We start from the raw sequence: 26454 nt of genomic DNA, 5'->3' as shown, positions 1-26454 counted from the left end.
TGTGCCATTGGCCAAACTTCTGGGGTCATTTTGTTTTGGGGAGTTTTTAGGAAAATTTACAGGTTTTAGTATGATGTCATTATTTTTACAGCATATTAAAAGTTTCAGAGGAAAATGAGCAGTCTTCCTATTCTTTAAAGGGAGCATAAGGACAAGAGAAAAGACAGAAAGAAAAGAACAAATTTGGAAAAACAGAAGCAGTGGAGTGTCTCATCTCTGATACAGAATCCCACAAAAAAGACCCCTGAAATGGTCTTTCCAAACCCTGATGCCCTATCTGAGTATAATCCCTTCAAAGTAGTGTAAACCTCAGTGATTATTAATATAATTTTGGTTGTTTATATTAACCTTGAGGGGGAAAGGAAGCTTCTGCCATTTTAATTCCTTTGTTAATGTCTTTATGAATGCAATTAGCACTTCATTCACGCTTCTTTGTTTCTGGATCCCATTACGATATGGCTTATGCCAACTTGTCTCTCCCAGGAGAGGTGAGGCATCATGCAGCACTCCACTCAGCTGCGTGGCTGAGCACTGACAAACTCAATTTGCTGGAGGACAGCATGAGATGACACGGTGCAGTTGCTGCTGCTGCGATATGGACAAATGGCCGCTTTTGTTCCAAGCAAGACGTCACCTGTCCTGAGGAAGTGCATCTGTGCATAGGTAAGTGAAAGAAAAACAAGGTTGATTTACCTGACAAGAAATTAGCCTACTGCAGCTGGTTGTAAAATGGAAGTATCTAATTATTTAGTCCCTTTATTAGAATTGCACCATATCTATTCAAGTACCTGTTCAATTGTTTTAAATTTCTTATGATGATGCTAAAGTCATCCCTTTTGTAATGCCATCAGCCTCTTCAGTCCTAAACCAGGGATGGATCTGACCCCTCAGTTTTTTTCCTGACTGCTCCAAAGGGTTTTGATGTGAGGTCAATGCCCCAAGTTGCAGGGCAGCTGAGGTTGCACAGCCAGACTCGTACAATCATATGAAGCAATCATGAGTTGGAAGGATCCCACAAGGATCCCACTGAGTCTAACTTAAGAAAGCTTTAGCTTTACATTAGCAGAATCTTGGGTTCATTTGGGGCTGATCCTGTCCTTGGTGTTCATCAGGGGAGGTTAAGAGGAAGCCCAGTGAGATGAGTGGGCTTGTAGTGGTGTAAAGTTGAAGCCAGGAGGAGCTGAAACCTGTCATTCTGTGAGGGCAGCTCTCCAGTGCTTCATGGGCATTTACAGATGCAGGGACTGTGAGCATCAGGGGCTTGGGCAGCCCCTCTGAGCAGGGGAGAGCCTGTGTGTTTCTAAATATCCCACCAGGTACCAATTCACACCTAAATACTCTTGGAAATGCTGTTCAGGACTTCTCTGAGGCAAGGAGCCAGCCCTGATTCAGGAGTGTGTTAACTGAGCACAGCCAAGGAAATCCAGAGAGGTTTGAGCCTGTGGGAGCCTAGAAATGCACCCAGCTGCAGGCTGATGAAATTTTTGCCACCTCCATCAGTGAGAGGATTGAGCTAGGTGCAGTTTACCCACAGGATTGATTCTTTAAAATTACCACAATATCCCACGAAGGGTGAAGAATGTCTCTTCCCAAACAGGGATGAGGGCAGTGAAGACATAAGCTGTTCCTCCTACCAAAAATTTCTGGTGAGGCAGATGGGAAAATGCTGATTTACAGACAGTGTTGTAGAGTCTTTCTCCCTCTTTTTATGTTGATCCCATGCACTCTTTACCATACCCAGTGCAACCTGGCATACAAAGCACATCAGCAGGCACTGAAGTCCAGACACTCCCTGTGGGCTCCAGGCCCCCTTTTACACTGTCCCCACATCCCCAAGCAACCTACTGCCAGGTAAAGGGGATTGTTGTTTCCATCATAAGACATAAGGGAGGGAAAAACTGTGGGCTGAAAGCCCAAGGAAAAGAGACAGGAATTCTTTATCGCTTATTAAATGTGCAATTCAAAACCTGGTGAATAGGGAGATGAAAAGCTCCTGCTGAGAAATGGAGAGAGAAAATTGCATTTTGGCCTTGGGGAAACCTGTGCCTATAATATTAAAGATGTGCAAATAAATAAATAAAGGCAATAGCTCAATTTACGTGTCTAATATCCTTGCATGCCGTTATCAATGTCGATATTTTACTTTTTTATGAGGTTCTCCAAAAATCTATGGCACTTTATTAATTGTTATCCTCATTGTAAAGGTCTTTCACATGTCTCCAGCAACTAGGTCTTAGCTGTCAACTCCATTAAATTCTATTATAATGTGGCATGATTGAATGCTCCAGTGGGATTGGCCAGCCAGTGTGTATTAATATATTATGGAGCATGCAGAGGCAGGCACCAGCACCTTGCTGCATTCACAAAGATGCTGTTGTGTTTACATTTTTTTCCCCTCTCTGTGCATGTCTGCTGTTTCAGTGGAAACTGGCTTTACCATAAATTATCCCTTGCAAAAAGAACAATGTAAACTGTGAGGGAGCTTTCCCTGGGACGTGGAAGCCAGCAGTCTTCCCTCAAGTGAGCAGATTCTCATTCTCTGCCTAGGATGTATTTGTACGACTTTAATTAGTTTGTGTTTGTACAGTATGAAAATCTAGGAGGCCCATGTTATTTAACATTAGGGAATATTGAAGAGCATAGGATTTCCCACCCTGCTGGTTATAAGCAGGGATGTTATGCTGCTGGGAGGGAGCAGAATCAGAATTCAAGTAGGCATGATCATGGATTTTTGTTTTAAACAAAGGAGTTTGGCAGATCACACATAAGCACAGTTTAAGACCTGTGCCTTTTGGGGGTGGTGCATGCACACTGGATAGGACATCACCTGCGATGACACCCCTTAGACAACTTAATACCATCCTCAGTGCCTATCTGCAGCCTGAACTGAGCGACCCAACTTGGTCACCTTGTGCTTCTACCAGGAAGGCAAAAAAGCAAAGCAAGACCACAGGCTCCAGCTAAAAGTCAGTCCAATTCAGAACTGGGAAAGAGAAAAGTAAAGGCATATCCAGCTCTCAAATCTTTGTTTGTCCAGAAGTGCTCTGATAAGATGCATTCCATAGTTAGCAGCATTAAGTCAGCACTCCTGGATCTCTGGAGAATTGTGACGGGTCACAAGCCTCTCAGCCCGTCGCAGCCGTGCTCATTGGTGCTGTTATCTCCCTTTGGCTGTGCTTACATTTGCCATTTCCAAAGCCCTGTGTGCCACCATGTGCAGGAACATGGCCAGGCAGCAGCTGCCCCAGCACTGCAATGGGTGAGCTTTGATGAGCACTAATGCCTTGGCTGCAGCCAGACAACAGAAGATGTAACCTGATTGCCTTTTGGGGGCCATGCTGAGGTCAAATCAAGCACAATTTGTGTTGGACCAGGCAGAATATGGCTATCAGAGAACCAGACAGGGTGTACCTGGGTGGTGCACTATAGGCAAACTCTGTGAAATTCTTGGATTATTGAGGGGTGTCTGCCACAATGGCATTGTTTGAAAGGCAGCAGTATCCTTCTCCTCCCCTGATTCATGCAGGTTCATATTCTGCACTGTGTAGTTTTTGTTCCCATGCTCCTGACACACTTAATTGCCATGGTCCAGGATGTTGCCATGCCCAACTCAATCTGCTTTTAAAGACAAGAAACTCACCTAATTCAATAATTCATCCTTAGGATCACACTTCAAACAAAAAATAATATACAGATTGATTGATCTTTTACAAGCGCTGAAGATGGTCTAGTGTTAGGGGCTGAGGCCAGGGAGAAATAGATACTGCTCATATACTAATAAACTGTAATTCTTTTCCCAGAATACCTGGGAAATTGCCTTTAGTCAATTCAAGAGACTAACCAATTTAGAAGAATAAAAATAATCATTATGGTTACAACAGTGACTGGGGGGGATTAAAAAAAGGTAAAAAATCAAACCTTTCAGAGAAGCAGAAGGGGAAAGGGAAGCTTCTCCCAAAGATGTGGTTCACTTTTGTGCCTGTGCCATGCAGAAAGAAAAACAAGTCTGCTTTGTTCCTCCTCGAGCCAAGTCAAAGGGTGATGATGTAAAACAGAAGTGCAGGCTACATTTTCCTGGATCTGAGGAAGATGTAAATGCGTAAAATGTGATGGAAGAGCTTTGATTTTTATTCTTTCTTTTTTTCTTTTTTTTTCTTTTTTTTTTCTCTTTCTTTTTTTTTTTTTTTTTTTTTATTATTTCTCTCAGGAATGGTCTGACAGCCCCAGGCTGGAGTATGTGTCTCTCCCAACTACTCTGTCACCCAGGTAACCATGGAGACCATGACGATCGATTAGATGCCATCTGATCTCAACCTCATAAAAAAAGCCCCACGTGCACGCGCGCGCGCGCATACGCGCACGCAGTCACACAAAAAACAACCCAGGCAGCAGATGGCAACCAGGCCACTAGACCTGTCTCCAGAGAGAGCGAGCCGGGGAGAGGGACTGAGACACACAGGCACAGGGAGATCATGAGGGAACAGGGCAAAAAAAACAAAGGCAGAAAAAGTGGGGAGGAGGGAGACAAAGAAATGAAGAGATCAAGAGAAAGAAAGGAAAGAGGGAGAGGTGAGAAGAGGGTCCGCAGCTGCTCTGATTTCTGGGGGACTGCCTTGGGTGGAGCAGCAATCATTTACACTGCCTGCAAGTCTGTCTCCTTCTGAGGGTGGAGATTGAGGCTGAGAGAGATCAAGGAATAGAGGTATAAAAATACCAGGTCAAATCCAAGGGAAAGCCCACGGAAGTGCGGTAAATGCGCCCTTGCGCACTTCTGCCCCTGCAACCGCTGACCCCTCCTTGCAATTGGTCAGGCCAAACAAGGTCTCTCTGTAAGGATGTGAGAAGGGCTCTGAACAGAAATCAGAGCTTCTCACCCCTCCCCAGGACAGAGTGGGTACAATGTGAGAACTCCAGCACCAGCTCCATGCCACCAAGAGGATTGCAGCTACCCTCTGGACATCTTATGCGGATGTGAGAGATGGAGCCAGAGGAGCTGCCTCACCTGCAGCTTACCTCTGAGGACCTGTGCATTGTCTGGACATTCTCACTAGCCTGGAGGTGACTGGCAGAAGCAAAACTGCTGAAACCCTTCCCAGCAGGAACTCCTATGTCTGTACAACACTTACAAAAACTGGGTCTCTCCAAGGCCCTTGTGGAAATGCCAAATAACCAAAGAAATTGCAAAGGGCTTTTGGAATTGTAGGACAAAGGATTGGAGTAAGATCCCAACAGCATCTCAAAAAATACTGGTGTTTGTACCATCACTTTGGTAGGGAGATACCAAAATGAGACAGTTTAGAACCTGTCTGAAATCTTGCAGCAAGGGTGTCCATTTTTTCTGCTGCTGTCAGCTGTAGAAGAAATGGACTTCCAGTTCCAGTATGAACTGATTTGAAAATGGATAGGCCCAGCGTGGAGGTGCAAGGTGCAGAGTCTCAGCTGGGGAGAAGGCCAGACCTATGTATGTGACTTGCAGGGGCCTCTTTTGAAGCTGGGGATGGGATTTATGTGATCAGTGCTGAGCATCTCTAGTCATGAGTCTGAACTACTCTTACTGGGGAGAAACAGGTCCTTCTGGTGAGTATTTCACATCCCTCTACCACAAACATCTAAAATAAGCAAGATGTGTCACATCATCATCATGTCTTCTTTTCTCCAGTGAGCGTAAAGGGAGCCAGGAGGAACTGTCTCAGATGAAGTGGGGGCATAAGAAGTTAATGGGGATAAACCCCACTCCAGGCATGTCAATGGCACCAAGACTCCTGCTAAATAGCTCATCTTTATCCCTTCCATTGTTCTTCTACAGACACAAATGAATTCAGATCTCAGCAAATGGGAGTTGGTCCCTGGGGATCCCTTCCCGGGATGCTTGTCAAGAATAGTGAGGATGGTACTTTCATTGTGAGGAGATTGTCAAGTGAGAAAATTGGCTCATGTTCAGAACATGGGGACTCAGGTGACCTTGAAAATTGTTCTCCGGAACAGTGGACAACTTGAAAATTTGGTAACTGCCAGCGCCTGAAGTTAACCACATCTAGTTTAAATACCAAAATGACAATCATCCTTTCCTAAATATGGTACCTGTCTGATGCCAGGGGAGGCAGGAGAGGGCAGGGGACTGATGGTTGTCTGAAGTGGGGCTTCTTTGAGACCAGCTCTCAAGAAGGTGTTAATCTGCCTCTACTTTAAGGAGTGGGTAGAGAGGACCAGATTTGTATTCCTGCTCCATAAAGATTAGTCATGTGCATGATCTCTCTTTCCTGGAGTTTTGTGGAACATTCGAAACAGGATATTGACCCCACTGATATCTGACATTACTTCATAGATTGACCTTTACTCTAGTTGACACAACAATCCAAACTTCAGCAAAGAAAAATAGCCATGAGCATTATCAAACTCAGGGAATAGTTCTGCAAATCCTGATGATGGCCTGTAGCCCAAATCCTTATTTTCAGAAATGACAGATTTCCTGGTTTCTTCTCTCAATAAGTCCTTTTAAAAGAAAGGTTTATTTATCTCTCCTCAAGGAAGCATAGAAGGGAAGCAAATCAGAAAGCCAAGAAGATGCTGGAGATGGTGAACTACAGCTCTGTAAGTATTTTTTTCTAGATACCTTCAAGGAAGATGAAGGCACAAAGTCATCTTCTATTCTCAGCCACCCCTGTAAAAAGTCACATGGAATATTTCTGCAACAATAAAGTTGCTCTGATTTGCAATGAAGAAACTGAAAATGCAACATAACAAGTCATCTCATGGCAGTCTGATCAGGTCTAATGTAATCCCCCTGACCACACTGGTTATTTGTCTGAACCCTTGTCATTCATCAGGAGTGTCCTGCATCTCTCTGAGTGTAAGGCAGTGACAGTGGATTAGTGTCACTAGCTGAGGGACAAAATTGCCCTAAGAAGGCTAAGAGTCCAGCTATCATGTGTGGGATTGTTGAAATGAACAGAAACTGGATCACACATGCAGGAAGAGCTGAGTTCCAGGACTGTCAGAGCAGTGTCAAGTCTAAAGGCAAGTATTGCTTCAGATAAAATTTGTTCCGTTTATTCGATTAGAAGCAGATGTTCTCTGACCTTATATGACCAGAATGACAACCCCCCTAAACATTCATGTCTCTGTCTACTTTTCAGTCTTCCTGCTCTCCTGCAAGAGTTTCAATAGTGTTTGGTGTTTAAACAAGTTTGGTACTCATGGCCAGCTCCCTTGACATTTTTTTCCGGGATAACAAGTCCAAAACCTATGACAGAATTGATGGTTCTGGTTCTGTTAAGAGTCCACCTGGAGCTCATATCAAACTTCCTAGCTCTCCACTACCTTTCCCATATTGTGTCAACTGATGTAGCTTAAGAGAAGTACCAGGGATTTACTGACATTGATTGTAGAGTAAGAGATGCTAAAGGGCTCCTCACCATCACCAAGGATAGCTGTAAAACGTAAATGGGAATCCTAGCATCAGGTTGGGTATAAGCTGGCAGGGCACAGCATGCTCAAACATTTGCTAATTACCAATGCATCTATCTCCCAGCAGAACTGGGTATTTGTTATCCTCAGGGCTGGAGGGTGCCATTATTACTGCAGTGTTTTCTCACTGAGCTATCACACCGAGAGGTGGCAACATGTGATACAGCATTTTTAAGCAAATGATCCCAAATCTCGCTTGATTTGTGAACCAATATGAAAACCAGTTCAATTCCATCTCAGAGATTTTGCAAGAGGAACAGGAACTGGGCAGTGGGCTCAATTTGGTCTGTTGGGTTGACAGGGTTTTGCTTGACAGTTTCTCCTGCCTGCCAAAATATTACTGAGGTGCCCTGTTTGGAGCAAATCACCAGAGCATTACCCAGGGAATTTTCTGAAATACATGGTAATGGAAATCAATATCCCATAATGATGTGACACAGGAGTACAAGAAAACTGGCATGTTTGGTGTCTGAGAGAAATTCTGAGTAGTTTATTTCTCTGTTTTGGCTAAATTGCTGTGGATTACATGATCACATCCATAGGAGCAGAGCACAGAACATCTTAGTTTGGGTGAACATAGTTAAGTTCCCAAAAATGAAGACACACTGAAACAAATAGGGCCTTGTCTTCAGAGCTCCTGTACAGCCATAAATTCTCTAGCCTTTGCTGCTGTGGGAGATAAATGACACTTTTATTTAGATGTTAAGATCTGAGATTAATTTTATTCACTCAGGTATAAAAATATGAGCCACTGTGCTTGGACAGGTAATTAACAGTGCTTGTGAGGATTCTTCTTGAAATGACACCCATTATGGCTCTCATCAAACAGAGCTCTCTGTTCTTGCTCTTTAGATAATATTTTCCCATTGGTTAAGCTGGGAATGGTAGCAGATTTTTCTTACAAGAAAGTACTTTCCTACAGCCTGTTATCACCTGCTCTCATTTTCAGGAGTCCTATCAGCCAGCCTGTAAGCCATAAGGCCTCTCCTCCCTTCAGTGGAGGTAATATACCTTCTACTTTTATTTCTTTTTTTTTTTTTTTTTTCCATTTCAGCCAAACTCAGTGTTTTGCCATAAATTTGCATCCTGATCTTGCAGCTCATTTTCTGTCTGCACACTTAGCCCACCCAACTCAAGAGACTGTGGCCCACTCCAGCCTCTCCTATGCCAAGAACCACTGGCATATTCAAATTTCTCAGAGCTTTTCTAAGTCTTATTTAACCAACAGGGCAAGAAAAGTATTATTACTTCATCATCTGACTCTCAAACTCAAAAGCATTGCCTCACTAAGGAGTACAAGCACTGATACAATTTAAATATCTCCAAAATGTCCTTTTTGCCTAGTGAACTAAATGTAAATGCCTGATTTGCACAGACACAAGAGCAAACTACAAGGAGAAACTGATGAACAATAGAAATAACCCTAAATTTGGGAAGAACAGTTTTATTTTGAGGAAAGAGCATGGGAAAAGCAGCTCTTGGCAGCAGCCAGTGGAGAGCACAGACAGTGATTATTCACAAGAGCAAGGAAACTATTGCAGGACTGCATTAAGGAGCAAAACAAGAAGGCATACAGGACATAGCAGAAGGAAAATGTGATCTGGACCTGTAAAGACAGAGGCTGCCAGCGAGCCTGTGGCTCTCCCACAGGCCTGAATCACCATGTGTGAAAGAGTGGTGAGCACAGTCCAATGCCAGTGAAGGACTCGGCTGGCCCATGCAGCTTGGTGGCACAGAGTCACTCATGACAAGTGTAAGAATCCATCAGCTTCCTGGGAAACCACTCCTGCTAGTGGTTCCTGAAAGAAAATGGTCACATGGAATGGAATGGAATGGAATGGAATGGAATGGAATGGAATGGAATGGAATGGAATGGAATGGAATGGGATGGAATGCTTCTAAGTGTCTGAGGGATGCCACAGGTTGATGTAGCTCAAATAGTGGCAAATCAGACAAGCTGTAGAACATGCTCCTCTGTGGGTCTGACACAGGTTGAGGTGCTGGAGAAGGTCTCCTGAAGCACCTTTTGAGCATATGAGAGCTACTGGTAGATGGAAGAGCCTTCCATGGGACACAGAAATCCTATGACTAGAGTATTTAAAACCAGGCAAAAGAGTAAGAGAGGTGTGATCCTTTATAAGCATATGACAGGAGAAGAAGGGAGCAGATAGGACCTCATAAATCTTTACCATCTCTAGTTTCATAAGCCCATTTTCTATTTTGTTTTACCCTATGTCTGCATGTGATATTCATATGGAACTCAGCAGAAGGGTGACCCTACCAATATTTGCAAGATGTCACACCTATGTCTGGTGTAAAAAATAATGCCATCAGTGCTAGTAATAGTGTGCACTGGTGGCTCTGGGGACACCCAAGCTCTGGGCCAGAAGAAGTGGGACATGGTAAAACCATTATTAATGAGAGTCTTCAGCCCAGACTGTTGCTCTGAAAGGTGGAGGGCAACAAATCTTCGAGCCTGAGTTTTGCTTCTTGGCCTGGGTGGTTTTGTGTCTTTGCTAATGAAGCTATTTAGGCTTCTTCAGGTCTCTGTACTTGCTCAGCCACCCTGTTTTTGCTACAGAATGCTTTAGGCCAAAGAACAAGAGAGCCACTTGCTCTCAGCTGCTCAGAATGAGGTAAATTCACCAATTTCAAGCAATAGGTTTGTCTGCCTATCCACTGGCCACAACTATTGAGATCAGCCTTGAAACTTGTCTTTAGAACTTAACTTTTCAATACCACAAGTCCTAAGTTTTGTTTCCTTCTCAAGTCAAAAATTATGCAGAATGCTCAAAGCTCAACATGACCTGATCTTACTGCTAAGAATATTAAGAATATTTTTTTTCATTTTTTTCCTCTTTTTTTTAGAAATTTCTCCTTCCTCTTTTCCTACTCCTTTCTTCTTTCCTTCCTTTTCATATCTTTCCTTGTCATTTAGTCCTTGCAGTACAATCTCCTCTCCTTAGTAGAAAGCTATGTACAGAGCTGGATTCAGACAAGATGACCTGGAGTGGGCAGTCAGGCATTATTTTGGACAGTGCTTAGCCCAACAACTCTCTTCCTCATGAAGCTTTTTGTCAAAGCTTGCTCTGGATTTGATTCCCCCAGCCTTCAGGACTGCATCCTGCCAGTTTGATATAGTGCAATGCCAATTATTTCAGCTGTGACATGTGAGGATAAAGTTGTGGGGGAGGAGGCTGAATAAGTCCCTGAGAAATCACAGTGGCCAGATCTTCAGGAGCTCTGAAGAAACTAATTCCCTTCAAAATCAATACTGCAATGCCATTGAGAAATCAAAGCAATGCACTTGAGTGAGAACAGGGCTGAATATACCCATGAACAAGTGTCCTGATCACACACACCACGGTGCCTGATCCCCTCTCCCTTGCAATATTGCAAGTCACAAAGAAATTAATTGCAGTCCACAGGGCGGTGCAATCATAAAGCATGAGTCAATCAGGGGAGAATCAGGGCCGATAAAAATACACTCCCAGTGATCAAAACATTCTTTGCCACACCATTCTTTTCCTCTTACATTTTTTTTGTCTTCTCCTCTTCATGCTTAACTTCACTTTTCAGGCTTCCCAGGACTATGATTATTATTATCGCTATTATTATTATCATTGTTGCTTTGTGGGCTGAGAGTTGCAGATTTCAAAAATAAAGCAGATGTCAGCAGCTCTGAAGGATCCTATTCTATTACACAGCAGAACAAATGAGTATGTCAAGGAAGGGCTTTCCAATCTAACAAGAAAACAGCACAAACAGACACTAAATAAATAAATAAATAAACCCTGCGGGGACAGGCAGACTAGTTCTGATTAGATATTATGCTAACATGATGCCTACTTTCTACACTAACAGTGTTTTAATACATTTAAATGATACTGGGGAAATAAGTCATGAAATAGGAGAAGAAGTCTTCATGTCAGAAATGATTAAACTTATCCAAGGGGGCCAGACTGCCTCTCTCATGGAAATGTGGCTCATGGTGTGGGATTATGAATGTAGCCCAAACAGTATTTACATAGTGTGCCTGACTCCATCTCATTACCTTTGCCAATGATTGCTTTTCCTGGCTGCTGGAAGAGCAGCCCAGCTGGTGAGGGGGAGCCCAGCACCAATGTCTGCACCATGGCAAAGTCTCAGTCTCTGCTGAGGCTCTGGGATGCCTCTGGCTTTTATAGGGATATGTCACAGGGAAATGCCCAAGCAGCCATAAGAGGGGCTGGAGCCACCTGCCACACTGGCGCCCCTGCTTGATGCTTGCAGCGGGTGCAGGCCCACCTCCTGCTTTCCTGCAAATGGACTGTGAGCCAGGCTGAGCTTTTTGGGAAGGCATGATTCCAGAGCCAGGCTACATTCCTTAATGCAGTCTCCCTCCAAACTTTCTGAGCAGGGACAAAACCAAGCCTTGCCTGACTCAATCTGTAGCCTCTAATCTTTCTCTCGTCCCTAGCTACCTGCCCATGCTCCCCATTTCACAAAAAAGGAGATGTCTTTTCTCTTGAGGGATTTACATAAACAGCCTGAATAAACCTGTCAAGCTCCATGCAGCAATGTTAATTTTGCTTGTGAAACTGCAGCCTTGGAAGACCCTCCATCTCCCGAGTCTTTGCAGCGCTAGTAAATGGCCATTTATTAGCTGCAGTCCATAATTTGCTTCCTTCTGTGACCCATCTTGTAATTTTCCTTGAGATGACAAGCTCTGAATGAACAGCATACTCATTTTCCAGCTATAGCATATAAAATATGGATATGGTCATGAAATCTTGAATCCATCAAAAAAAGCAAAGACCTTTCCTTTTAGGACCTAAGGCTCTAAGGACCCAGAGCTGGGCTGGAGCCTCCATACCCTGCAAGCTGCAGTCTGCTCAGGCACACAGCAGTGATACTGATCTCAATTACCAGTAACTTGATTCACTCTAGTGCTCCGACAGATGAGCTTTGATGAGCCCCACAGTAGCAGTTTAAGAACTTCCTGGTGACCCTCCTCCCATTACTCCCTTTGCAGAATTGGCAGATGAGAATGTGCATCCTCCTGTGGATCTGCCGTGGTGAAGTTTGGTGCATTAGCTTAAAAGCACTGAGATACCAGATGATGAACTGGAGTTGCTGAGACTTTCTGTCACAGGGGCAATAACTTGTAGCTGGTGGAGGGGGCAGAAAGCTGGATATGAAAGTAGCCTAAACTGCCACAAAAAGACTGGCCAGTTCTTCTGTCAGCCCTAAGTGAGTGGTGAATCAAACTGCATTATCTTCAGCTCAATACTGAAGAGCAGCAGTTGTCAGGAAGCTCATGCTCACTACACAGAAGGGGACAACTCACAACTAAGTCCACATTCTAAGAGACTCTGGAAAAAGTGAGCAGTGGAGAGACCTTACCTGAGAAAACCAGAAAAGGACTTCAAGACAGTCAAAAGTTTAACTTTATTTCTTTAAACCTGGACCCTGAATATAAGCAAACTATGGTCAATAGCAAGCAAGGTTGTTTACAGACCAAAACCAGCTTAGAGGTTTCATTTTTTTCTGAAACCAAAGAGATGCCATGCTTTGTAAAAGACCCTATGGAGACTTTAAGTCCCATCAGTCTGTGGAATATTTCCCTTGGAATTTCTCCAAACACTGGGATCAGAGAATGACAGCATCAGCAGACCTGAGAGCGTGAGATTATTTGGTTTAGCAGAGCACCATTTGTTACTGCTCTATCATAAGCCGCTTCATGGAGGTAAGCAGGGGACTGTTCTGCGTAAAAGCTCCTGACATCTGAGTCTTGGTGAAGAAAGGTTTGAATTGGCTCATAGAATCATAGAATGGTTTGGGTTGGAAGAGACCTTAAAGATGTCCTAGTTCCAATGCCCCCACCATGGAAGGAAGGAACACCTTCCACTGGACTGGGCTGCTCAAAGCTCCATCCAACCTGACCCTGAACATTTACAGGGTTGGGGCATCCACAGCTTCTCTGGGCAACCTGTGCCAGTGCCTCACCACTCTCAGAGTAAAAAATTGCTTCCTAATATCTAAACCTACCCTCTTTCATTTTGAAGCCATTCCCCCTTGTCCTGTCACTACACCTGTAAAAAGTCCCTTTCCACTCATTTAGTGAGAGTTTCTTGGGGCAACGGGCACAGCCCTGGCAGGGATAAGAAAGACTGCTGAAGTGGAGCTACACAGAGCTGAACATTTAACTACAATATGCAGAAATGGAAGCATCTTATATCCCACAGCCTTCAACATCAGGCACTCTTCACCTCCTAGAAATTCATACACTGCTAAGCCATATGGTCTTTCAAGTGCTTTACAGCATCCTACTACAACTCTAGTCTTATTAAAAATCTTGTCAGTAACTGTGAATGATGAAATTGTGCCCCATCACAATGATGCAAGATAGTTCATATCTCATAGAATTTTGACCTCAGTACTCTTCATACACATTCGTACTTCTCTGCGTCTAACACTCTCCAGGCACAGTTTCAAATTCATCTCAACACCATGAGGGCTAGAAGCACTTTTCTGAGGGGATACTGTAATTTTACATAATCATGACTCCAGAAAAAATCCAGACTCCCTAACCAGATATGTATCATACTAACCCTGCAGACATGAACACAGAGGCCACAGAAGAAGGAGTAAATTAGAATGTGAATAAAAACATGACATTTCCTAGACATACAATTGCTTTGCTTTATTTATTTTATCTTTAATTGAAGCCCTAAAGTGTACTTGTCTTGAGAAGACAAGCAGAAAATCTGGAACCTGAGAATAATCCAAAGAAGCTGCCTTACAAATGTGCCTATCTGAATTCATATGTATACATATATATAACGAGTTACTGCCCTAGGATGTTTCAGTAGAGCTCCTATAAGCATCAAACATTGTCATACATACAAATAGAAATGGTCTGAGTTCATGAGGAAATCCTGAAAAGATAAGAGAAGTTATTTTATTCCTTCAGGGAGGCTGTGTTCTTTGCTTGGACTGAGTCCTCACCAGCCACTCTTCTTGTTAAGACTTCTCCCCTTCAAACAAGGGACCACCCAACCAGGTAGTTTGAGAAGAGGTTACGATGAATAATAACAAATAGCAACATGGGGAAACAAAAGGGAAAATAGGGGTCCAGGCAGGAAGGATAACAGTGTCCAATGAACAAATTTCATATTGAGAAAGATATGAGGAAATATGTCAAAGAAGAGGATGCAAAACTGACTCTAGACCCCACACCAAAAGACAGAGTTCAAAATTATGGGAGTAGAAGGAGAGGAACATCCAGCAGTTAGTGATTTATCTGGTTTAAGTTCAGAGAGAATCTCAAAAATCAGGACACCAGTGCTACATAGCCTCAGTGGAATGGAGAAGGTGATCAATGGAAATGATTGAAGACCCAGAAGACCCAACACCACCTTCCATATGCTCAGGACCAGAGAACCAGAGCTCTGGAAGTTGAGGGAGAAGCAGCTGTTGGAGGACATTAAGCCTGCACAGGGATGGAGCCTAGGATATGGTGCATGCCTCTGTGGGAAATGAGTGGCTTTTCAGACACCTGATTGTATTCCCTGGAAACATTTTGATAGGAAAAACAATTTGTTAGGCCTGGATGACTTTTTGGAATAAATCAATTTTCCTCTTTCACCAGGAATGACCGTACAACTCACGGAAGCCCGCATAAAGCCAGTTACAGCTGGCCTAAGGTATACAAGTAGAAATAAAATGGTCTTGAACACTCCACATGCCGGTGAAAACCTTCCTGCTCATTCCAGGAGAGGCTGATACTGGCCATGACTGGGGAAAAGACATTGAACTGGGCAGAGTACCTGTGAGGTACCTCCTGTGAGACCCTGCATGTAAGGTAAGAAAAGCATGGCAGCTTTACTTCCCTGGTCTACTGTCCAGTAATGATCACTCGGATTTGTTCTACAAGTTCTGCTTCCAAGTGAAGGAAGGAAGCCTGTGGGCTGGGGTGCTTGGCATCGATAGAGGGAGAAACATCTGCTTATGGAATGCAGGTGGCTGCAGAATAATTTTTTTTTTCTTTTTCTATTTTTTTTCTTTTTCTATTTTTTTCTTTTTCATAGGAAAGAGCATTCCCCATGGCTACATACACAGACATCAGATTTAAAAATAGCCAAGTTCCACCTCGACTGTGGGTGAGTGAAAGACAGAAGACAGATGCATTGGCTGCCAGCTACACTTGACATCTACTTTTTCTTTCCTCACCCTGGCAGCCAGCAGTTGCACACATGTGCACAGGTAAGGTCCTCAGTGGCAGAGCACACGGTGTCTGCCTCCCCCTCAATTCACTGACTGCTGCCTGCCAGCCGTGTGTGTCTGGGAGCCACGTAAACCCACACTCCCCATTTAGTGCATCAGGCATGTATAAAAATCACCAAGTTCCTCCTATTTGTCCTACTTAATTCACAAATTCCTCCCTAGTCATTTATGTGTGGGGATTGCTATCGAGTTCATTGTAAAGGTTAACACATCTCTGTTTCTGGCTTGTTTTGTTAACTCCTTTAGTGCTTGATCCACATGGACACTTTCCATGGCTCCAGCCTGTATAGTGATTGTGTGTGCTTGTGCATGACTGGTCTCACTTTCAGACCCTGGCCCAGGTCAATTAGAGGTGATCAGTTTCAAGGAACAGGTCTTGGTCTTGCTTCCTTCCTCTTACCCAGACTGCAGGAGATTCCTCCTCTTTTTCTTCACTGGCTTTAATCCACCCACTGTTTATGCTTCCAACCAAATTCATTCAATGAAAACATAAGGCACTACTGCCCACATACTCAATGCTACTCTTCATGTGCTCATCAGCAGTAGAAGCCACAGTAATTCAGCAAATTTGGCTATCTTATTTGCAAACATGTTTACAAGCATGCCTTTATGCATTTACCTAAATCACATGGATCACAGAAAAGTCCTTTCCATGGAAAATTATGGATGCTGAAAAGTCACATGCATTCAAATCACAACTTGACAAATTCAGAAAAGGAAAATTCATCCAATGCATTAAACTTTAATTAACTGGATGTCAGGGCTCTATTTGGGGGCAGTATCACTGTAGATTTATGTTATTCTTACAGGTTTCCCTCTTTTGGTAATGCTGTAAACAAGATACCTTTGTCTAACCCACTGCGGACATTCTTAGGTTTTTACATGTGTTTTACATAATTTTAGTGTCTTTTTAGTCTTCCTAATAAATCTGTTCCAGGAGCATCCAGGCTGCATTAGGGTCTTGCAGACACTGTAGAGCACAGTAAGTATTTCTTGTTCTACATTTGGAGCTTGGCATGCTAACCATCACATTTCTGGTCCAGGAAGATGGACAGGAAGAATGGAAAAGATCCCATTATCAGAACAGCCTTACAAATAGAACAGACTTGGTCTCTTCTGCATAATGACAAGGCATTGAATCTTGTTCAGTTTAACAAAAAGAAGGCTGCAGAATTGATATGGCCACTACTAATGAATACTGACCTAGGAAGGACCAACAGATGTCTGGGTTCACTCAGGCATGTCTACTCTTTCTGTCTGAAATGTTTGCCCAGGTGGAATTTTCCCATTTGTCCAAAATTCCCAGACATTTGACCTGAGCATGCTCTGCATGACCAGAAAGTCCAAGCTAATAACTGATGTATGCAGACATATCAGCAGTACAGCACACATGCATATGCCTGTTTTTAAAATCCCACCTAAGCCTGATAACATAATAAAAGAGAACTCTTAATCCAGAGGCCAACATATAGGAAAATCCCACAGCTGGATGCTGAAGGTGTGCATACTCATTTTTCACATCAATGTTTTCAAAAGTGGGGAGAAACAGCTGGTGGAGTAATTTTCCAGGCATCATTGGGAATCCTCCACCACCATCAATGTTTAAACCACAAATGGGTATTATTGCTGAAAAATGCTCCTAAAGGAAATTAAGAGGGAAGTCCTGTAGCCTTCCACCTGTGGAGAGATGCTCACAGTGGTCCCTTCTGCCTTTAAAAACTCCTCATCATCCTCCATTTCTCAAAATACCCTTCTCTCAGGAGAGCTGGGTATCTGACATCACAGGGACAATCTTTGGAGAGGTCAAGACAACATGGCGGTGAAGGGGCATGACCACCCTCATGAGCACACCTGGCTCCTTACAGTGGCAGCTGGATCTTAGTGCCATGTCTCCTCTAGTCCAACAAGCAAAGGAAAAGACTGTAAGTGGAGACCAAGAGACATAAGCCAAAGGCTGCAATCAGATGAAAAAGAAGATTTTGTCCAAGAGCCATACATCTCAACTGGTTTAAACATAGCAGCCGCTCCCAGGAAAGTCACACTTGTATTTGTGATGGAGCAGCTGAGGGTCCTGCCTGTCCCACAAACACTGGCAGACCTCAGCCAGGGTGAAGGCCAGCCAGGTCCTCACATCTAGACCTGGTGGCCCTAGTACCTCAGTTCATGGGACACTATTATATTTTTCCCCTTACCCAGCTGCAGGCTGTTCCTGCCAGCAGCCTCAAAGCTCCCGACCTGTTATTAAAACAGCCTCAGAGAAAGTAAACATGACCAATTGAAAAACAAAAAATATCACCCAAATGTCTAAGGAAACCATGAGCTACATCCAGCACAGATTTTTCAAAAGGACAAGGATTTTCATGGCTCAGCATTCTAATTTGTTTGACCGTTTATTTCCAAGGAACACATCCAAGAGTGACAAGCTCCATTTATTTCAATGGGCAGCATATGCCAGCAACGTGAATGGCGTACACTGTAAAAGAGAATGGATGTTCTCAAGCATCCTGGAAAGCTGTCCTTTCAGCAGACAGAGGACATGGAGATAATAGAAGTGCAGCTCTGCTCTGACAAGCAACACCATAAAAGCAGCATCCTGGCTTCTCATGTTTGATGTCTCCCCACAGCAGACCTGAGAGATTTGCTCAAGCTGAAAGTGAAAAATTATTACCTAATATCTGGCCCAGTCCTGAAGAGAGCAGTTGGATTCTTTCATTGTTCTACTTTTCTGGGCCATAAGGATATCTCCTTGGGACATATGGCTACTTCAGGGTGTTAGTGCTTCACCCTTTTAGACTTTTAGAGGCTACCTACTAACCCAGACTATCTTCACAAATGACATCACCTTCAAAGCATTGTCTGATGTGAATATGAGATGTTCACACAAGAAAGTGCCTTCTTTTCATAAAATACCATCACGTGGCAGCACTGTTTTCTGTCTTGTCTCTTTGTACTACATCCTGAAGACAATCCTCTTCTGAATCTTGCCTTTTCAAAGTCTGATTCCACTGAAGCCTGAAAAACCATGAGTTAAGAGTCTCTGTCACAAATTCAGGATCACCTATGACTTGATATTGTTTAGTGGGCTGTGACACTTTACTGTAAGTCTCACAGGAGTGGGCAACTTTTATTTGCTATCATTAATGAATTAACTAATATTAGTTCTGTGTTAGGACTTACCTAGGGAGCAGTCTAGTTCATAAGGTTTTATTGGCTTGTCAGCAACACCGGAAGTCAAAATAGAATGATTCTTGACTTGCTTTTCAGTAAGATGGCCCCAGCAAAGGCTGGGTGTGGCTTTGTTCATACAGAGTCTTTCTCTGGACACCTTTCATTCTCATTAAACTTAAGAGGTTGCTGGAAGGAGCAGTGTGAGCTGCAGTGTTGTCCACAGGAATCCACTTCCCCTTCTCCTGTACCTCCAGCCAGTCAACATCTCAAGCCAGGTAAGGAAAAAGAGATGTTCCTGACTCCCTTACAGCCCTCCAGCATGGCAAAATGAAATCCCGAATTCTCCTTCAGGAGATTCATGTCTACCTGTGCTGCAAGGCTCACTGTCCTGGATTTAGTCTGCAGTAAGGCCACAGCTATACAATACCCCTGGATGGCCATTGTACAGGCTGGAGACCCTTGTTGTGAGACTGTTTTTCCTATTCACTTTCTCTTCAGCAGGTGCAGCTTGTAGGTTGCAGTTCCACCTTTTTTGGAAAAGCCAAATCAATGCTGTTCATGCCATTGCAGGCATCTTTGAAACCATGTAGGAATATTAGCTTGCCTTGATGGCAGTGAGATGCTTGCTTAGTGAAGAGGCCAACCATAGACTTGTGGCTGGCTCTGTGTGTATTTGGGGATAAATCATAAGGTATCTTTGCATCTATGCAGCTTTCTTTGGGACCATGCTGATTGCCAGCATGATGGTCTCCACTTGCTATGAGCTATTTCCAAGGGAAAAGACAAAAAATGGTTGAGGGAAAGCTACAGTCATCTTCCTTTGTCAAAGTGGAACTTTTCATTTCCATCAAATGCACTTTTGTCTCTCAATTTCTGATTGTTTCAGGTGACTTCCATACCCCGGTCAGTTGGCCCCATGTATGTTGAGCTCTCAAAAGCAGCCTCTTGCTCCAGGTGTGAGTGGTGAGAGTCAGGAGAGCTCTCTGCTGGGAGAATTTGGCCCTGCTTCTAGGCTTTGGGGCTTTATTAGGTCAAAGAAGAGCCAGGCTGTCAGTTCCAGCATTTCTGACTGGCATTTTAAAGCTAAAGATATGACTACACCCTGGGTCTTGCAGTTGATGTGAGAAGATTTGCAGCATCTCAGCAGAGAGGTTTGGGAAGACACCCCAGGCCTGTCATGCCCAGGGCAAACTGGGATCCTCTAGATTTAACACATCTGGTAGTGGAGCAGTGGGGTAATAGAATCCCAGTAACCAGTGCTTTACAAGGTGTCAAAAATGTCCATCATAACTGAACAGCCTTGTGAAGCAACTGTGTGGTCTTTTCCTGAAAATTAAAACTAAAAAGCAAGCCATATGATGACAGCATCTGTAGCAGAGAGCAGGGTGGCTTGCATGAATTAGCAGCTTCCTGGCTGTTATCTGTGGCAGCCTTAGCCAGCTACTTATTCCATCACCTGCAGCTTCTGTGGGCTGAGGCCTCAGACTTACACCTTGGGGAGCACTGCAAGCCAAAGCCCCAGCACTGAGCCACTGTCAAAAAAGAGCTGGAGAAGGTCTCCTCCACAGCTTTCTCACTGACATCTGGGATCGTGGCATTTGATGGAATAGGATCTTGGGTCTTGGAATGTGGTGCACAGTGACCTTGAATGGCTCAGATCCTGATCTCCAAAGAGCACCTGTGAAGGTTACCAGTAAGGTGGGCTGACTGGGGATGTGCCACAGCCTCAGTGACTTGCATCTGAATCTTCCTGGCATGTCCCAATGCAGGCAAGAATAGATTAGCCAAGAATCTGCAGAAGCTCTGCTGAGATCATGTTGGATATCCATGGAACCAGTGCCAGTATGTGGGGTCAGAGCAAGTGATAGCCTCCTGCTGCCTTGGAGACTTGTTATGGGTAGGGGAAGAGAGATAAATCCCCAAATTTCCCTGGAAGAAGTGCTCATTAGGATCCACTTTCAGGCATTTCTTTCCCAGGTGGGCCAGGTGTCATGCAGGGGGGTTATATTCTGTGCAACAGTATCCACCATTAAAAAAAAAATAGACAAAACCCAAAATTACTCAGGTATTACTCAACTCATTCTTGTTAAGGTCCTGTAAATCATATCAAGTGCAGAATCTCTCCCCTGTCAGAGATCTTCCAGCCTGTTGCATATGGATGACCCTCAGGGATCCCTGCAAGTGTCCTCCTACCACCTCTCCCCCTGTGCTTCCTGCTGATGGGACCCAGAACAACCCACTGAGCTGCTGGTGAGCAGCAGAATCAGTTCTGCTCTGTCTTACCCACCCCTCCTGCTGCCCCTTTTTGGGGGCTTCTGGCACAGAAAAGTCCCCACGGAAGAAGATGATTACACCCAGAAAGGTGGCCATGGCACCCTTTTGAAGGGATCTGCAGGAAGGGTAATGGGGATCAGAGCAGAGAAGGCACTGCCATCTGGCAGGGGCTGGACAGGGTGACAGCAAAAGGAGTCACTTTGGTCACAGGCATCCCCTGACTCAGGCACGAAGGGGCCTGGCTCCATCCAGTCTCCTGAGAGCAGAAAAGCCACAGACTCATGGCTGACTCCCTCGCCTCATTGTCTGTGCACTGGAGCAGGGAGGGCAGGAGGCAGAGGGAGTGAGGGAGCCCTTTTGTCCCCCTGGCTCTGACAGGTCCGTGCCTGCCATGCACTGGGATTGGGGGTAGGTGGGAGACAGGGCAGGGGGACCGCCAAAATAAACGAGCTAAGAATCCAGTCTGATGATTCTGCACAAGCTTGGTGTACATGATGCAAATTGATGTTTAAAGCTTATTTATTAGCTTACATGCGAAATGCCAGCGGTGTTTTTCTAGATCAGTGGGTATCCAATATTTGGGCGGGGGGAGACGACGGCAGTGGGAGCGAGCATGGCTAGAGACTGTATATCCAGAGGCTAGGGTTTATATCATGGGCTGCTCTCGACTGTTATAATTTGTGGCACAGATTCAGCGAGAATCTGATCTGCTGAAAATATTTGGGCTGTGAAAACTCCCACACTGTGACAGATGTCAAGTCCAATTAAGTGACTCGTGTCCAGGTTTCTGTCCAATAGGCTTTCCCATTAAATACCAATTTAAGAGGGAAAAAATGCCGCCCTCTTTTCTCCGAGCCTTTATCTCTTCCGACCATCTCTAGGCGAAACCCTTTGGTACCAGAAGTGGAGCCACACGCATCTCTGCTCCGTCTGTCTGTCTCGCCCCTGCCACCTTCCGCACCCCTCCTTGCCTTCTTTGCCGCTCCGGGAGGGGTGGGAGGAGGAACTGCACTTTCTTTTTATGCATGTGAGCGTACCTTGTCCTGCACCGCCGTTATCTCTCACAGCCGCTCCGAACCCGCGCCGAGATTTTCGTTTATTTCGTTTTGTTTTTCTTTTTCAGCGTTCGCATATTTTCCTTTATTTTTCACTCGAAAGATGCAGGAGGAGTTAGGAAGCTCAGGGACGGATGGGGGTTTCGTTTATCCTTTTTTTTCTCCCCTCGCCAGTTCTTGAAGGACCAGAAGAAGAACTAAACCAAACATTCATTTTCCGACGGCGTCTCCCCAGCTCCTGCCCCTCTCCGCCGGACCGGTGAATTAACAAAACCTCACGTTACAACCCCCACCCCCCCCCCCAAAAAAAAAAAAATAGAGAAGAAAGGAGGGAGCGACGCATTGTTACCCCGACCCGCGGCGTGCCTGCGCGCCGGGCCGCGGCGGAACAAAGCCGGCAGCGCCGCGCCGGGCTCCGCGCCCCGCGCTCCGGGCTCCGCGCCCCGGGCCCCGCCACCGGCCCGGCCCGGGAGCGGCGGGGCTGCCGCAGGGTAGGAGAGGCTCAGGGGGCGGGAGAGAGGGAATAATCCCGGACGGTGCCGGTGCTGTCGCCGCATCCCTTTTGTTATTTATCGCGGTCGGGGAAGAGGAGGAAGAAAAGCGGGGGAGAGGGCACTTTCCTCCTCTAAAACCGACCGGCCGAAGCCGCCGGTGCGCTGAAGCCGCTGCCCCGGACAAGCGGGCGGAGGAGGACTTTGATGGGGAAACGCTTTTTCTCCCCTGATGCATCGTAAGTAACTTAAGTTGATATTTATACTCCGCAAACAAACACGACAGTATAACATCTCCCATCTCTGGAGCGCTGGAGGCCGCGGCGAGGGATGAGATCTGCCTTTCCCCATTCGAGCAGGACACTTTTTCGCTCGTAATTAATTTTATTTGATTTTGATTTTTTAATTTTTCCATGCTCCGCTCCCGAAGGGTCATTTGAACTGTAAAGAAATCGCCGAGGGGGCGAGGGGACCTGGACAGAGAGGCTATCCAAACAGCTCCGCCGAGGTAAGCAGCCTTAACAATATCTTTCCCTTTTGCAGGTAGCAGAGGGCATGGGTTTACTGTAATAATAAAAATAATGATTTTTTTTTTTAATAGAGAGGGGGGAGGGGGAAAAGAGCCTCTTTCCAGATCAGCTCGCCAAACCTCACCGTACAGATAAATCCAAATCAAAGCGAAAAATTCAACACACACCGTTAGAGAAACCTCTAAGCAACTTTCTTCAGGAATCACCGCTTTAATTGCCCGTATTCGTACAATCAGCCTGCAAATCCTGCCTCTCTAACCTGCTTTTTGCATAAGCCCCCTCGCTTGGGTGCTAGTTGAAAGGTGATTTTAAACCTTTCCTCTATATCTTTTTGCCTCACGAGATCACTGATACCTGACTTGCGCGCTAATGGGGTTTTTTCCCTACCCCTGCCTTGTGGGCCTGATTAACGCTCCTTATTAAAAATCGAAGAGGAAGCGTTTCCGACGGCCCTGGCAAGAGACGGCCCTTTCCCAGAGAAGGAAGAGCTCTCGTCTCCCACTCCCCAGCCCTGGCTGCACCTCGGGGAGCGCTGAGCCTCGGCCCGCGGCGGAGTCCCTGTGCCCCGCCACGCGTGCCCCGCGCCTCGCCCCGTTGGGGCAGCTTGGCTCTATCTCTGCCTGGGGAGAACTCCTCCTGCCCATGTGGTTGCTGTTGTTATTATTACCACAATAATAATAATAATAGTTTATTTTTCCGAACCGGGTCTGAGGCCCGACTGGGACTTTCCCTGGAAACTTTATGTGGAAATAGTTTGCAATCTTAATTCGGGGGAAGGGGGGGATGCGATGTTCCCTCCTCCATCAGGCTCGGTCCCACTTCGCTCGACACCCCAGCTGCACACACGCACGCACACACACACACACACATTTGTGTCCAAGGTTATTCACTAGTTGCCTGATGTATTGTTTTATTACATGCCGGCATGTCCACGGACGCGCTCGGATTTGTATTGCTGTCTACATGACAGATGGTGCTCTGTGAGGCCGCAAGAAGATACGATTCAATTTTCTTTTGAAAGGCACGTCCGCATTTATTTATTTATTTATTTAGCCTCCCCCTCTTTTCGCGCAGGGAGGGGAGAGGAGGGAAAATTTAAAGGGATGGAAAAGTTCGGCCTCTGCTTTGAGGTTTTGTTTCTTTTTGAATCCGACGCTTAGGAAACGGAAACTCTCCAAACATTCCCATCTGATCGCTAGAAAATCGCTATCTGCACGATTAGCATCAGGAAAGGAAAGAAAGAAAAAGAAAAAAAGAAAGAGCACAGAGAAAAGAGCAGAGAGGGAGAGCCTAGCAGATACATCGGATCCCGCAGGGATTGGGGAAATAAATCTCCCCACTGGCCTTGTTATATTTGTGGAGCCTTGAGCTGTGTATTTAAAAGTACCATGTCTGTAGCCTGGTTCCCATAGAGTGTTTCCGAAAGAGAAACAGTTAAGCAGAAACTGGCAGGCTAGAAAGGACAATATTAAAATTGGGGGCCTGGACGGAGAGGGGGGCGGGGAATCACCATATTATTGGTACACTGGATATTAGCTTGCTTGGAAAAAAAAAATCCTCTATTGCTCTCTGGGCCTGTTTCAAGACCCAAGGAAGCGCAGGGAATAACGGCACCAAGTATATTCCGCTGAAGCTGCCGTCAAAAGCTAGAGAAGGGATGGATAAATGAGGGTATGGTTTATCCCCGGTATTGCTCTCATTAGTACTCTCTGAAGGAGCCGCAACTCGTCCAGCCGCCTCTCCCCCCGCCCTGGTCGGGCGGTACCGGCGCCGGGGGCAGGGCGCGGGGACCGACATGTCCCCCGTGTCCCTCCCCGTGTTCCTGCTCCCCGCCTTGCCCCTGTATCCCGGGGCCGGGGCCCTGACCAGCTCTCTTTGCTCCTCTGTCTCGGGAAGGCTCCTCCGCCCCCTCCAAGATGATGCTTAGCCCGGACCAAGCTGCCGACTCCGACCACCCCTCCTCGGCGCCCTCCGACCCGGAGTCCCTGGGCGGCGCGGACGCCCAGGCCCTCAGCTGCTGCGTCTCCGACCCGGAGCCCGCCGAGGGCGGCGGCGGCGAGGGCCGGGGCGGCGGCGGCGGCGGGGAGGGCCGCGGCGGGGGCCGGCCCGGTCTGCACCCGCCGCCGCTGAGCCGCGAGGAGAAGCGCCGGCGGCGCCGCGCCACGGCCAAGTACCGCTCGGCGCACGCCACGCGTGAGCGGATCCGCGTGGAGGCCTTCAACCTGGCCTTCGCCGAGCTGCGCAAGCTGCTGCCCACCCTGCCCCCCGACAAGAAGCTCTCCAAGATCGAGATCCTGCGCCTCGCCATCTGCTACATCTCCTATCTCAACCACGTGCTGGACGTGTAGCGCCCGGCGGACGCGCGGAGCCCCGGGACCCCCAGTCCCGCCGCCCGGGTCCGGCCGAGGCGGGCAGCGCCTTCCCGGGGCGGGCGGCGGGCGGGGGGTCCCCGCTGCTGTGCTCCCCCCGCCCCGGAGGGCTCCCGCCCGGTCGAGAGCCCGCTTTTCGAAGAGAAGTGTAAAACCGGATTGTCTCTTCAGGCTGTCAAGTGCCCCTTTATATATATCCAAAAACATCTACTTGTGACCTTAAACGTGTGACCCATGGGTGCAGTTAAAAATAACTATTTTTTATTTATGGTAGAAGGAGTTGACAATTTATTTTTTTCAAGATTTATTTATTTTTCAGAGTGGTGGCAATTTTACTTTGGATACTTCGTGCCAATTGGTTTCTATAGTCGGGTGTTTACACTTTCTCCTGTGGAATATTATGTTTGACTTTATGAGTGTTTGTTGGGATCAATACAGTGTTCATTTTATTTTATTTTTAATTTATTTTCCCCCTCCAATTATATTGCACTTGTGTACCACAAACCTCCCCTCCCTCCCTGTTTATAAGTATATTTTATATATATCAAGGCATTTGTTCTTGACCTTTTTTCTTTCTTTCCTTGTGTGGGATCAACAACCACTAGCACTTAACTAGGAGAGGTTTTTTTTTAAAACTTGTTGTTATTCTGATCTATAGTTGCGTCTGAAAAGTACTTTGCAAATCGTTTATAAGGGAAGTAGTTTCTTTGTGGGTGTATATGTGCGTGTGTGTACACATGCATGTGTGTGGGAGTGAGCGTGGGTGTGTATGTGTGTGGTATATTTTTAGGAAAGGACATTTTTTCCTAAAAAAAAAGAAAAAAAAAAGAAA

The 26454-nt window shown here is 45.7% G+C and overlaps 1 protein-coding gene across 3 annotated transcripts; it reads left to right on the top strand.

Annotated features, from left to right (window-relative positions):
* The first annotated feature begins 518 nt into the window (after positions 1-518).
* Positions 519-26454, top strand: LOC113459151 (helix-loop-helix protein 2). Of its 3 annotated transcripts, XM_074534770.1 has the most exons (5): positions 519-663; positions 4208-4266; positions 15540-15714; positions 23154-23231; positions 25150-26454. In XM_074534770.1, the coding sequence occupies exon 5, from the start codon at positions 25170-25172 to the stop codon at positions 25599-25601; it is 432 nt and encodes a 143-aa protein (XP_074390871.1). In that variant the 5' UTR covers positions 519-663; positions 4208-4266; positions 15540-15714; positions 23154-23231; positions 25150-25169; the 3' UTR covers positions 25602-26454. The 3 variants fall into 3 exon arrangements, with proteins under 3 accessions (XP_074390871.1, XP_074390872.1, XP_074390870.1); XM_074534771.1 differs by lacking the exons at positions 519-663; positions 4208-4266 and adding an exon at positions 15096-15313; XM_074534769.1 differs by lacking the exons at positions 519-663; positions 4208-4266; positions 15540-15714 and adding an exon at positions 21893-22962.

This window comes from Zonotrichia albicollis, chromosome 2 (genome assembly GCF_047830755.1).
Source record: "Zonotrichia albicollis isolate bZonAlb1 chromosome 2, bZonAlb1.hap1, whole genome shotgun sequence".
In the NCBI taxonomy this organism is placed as follows: Eukaryota; Metazoa; Chordata; class Aves; order Passeriformes; family Passerellidae; genus Zonotrichia; species Zonotrichia albicollis.
Note: the sequence above shows the minus strand (reverse complement) of the source record. Positions and strands in the feature narration are given on the sequence as shown.

Coding starts and splice junctions, on each gene's coding strand:
- LOC113459151 (XM_074534770.1), top strand. CDS start 25,170: ATGATGCTTAGCCCGGACCAAGCTGCCGACTCCGACCACCCCTCCTCG.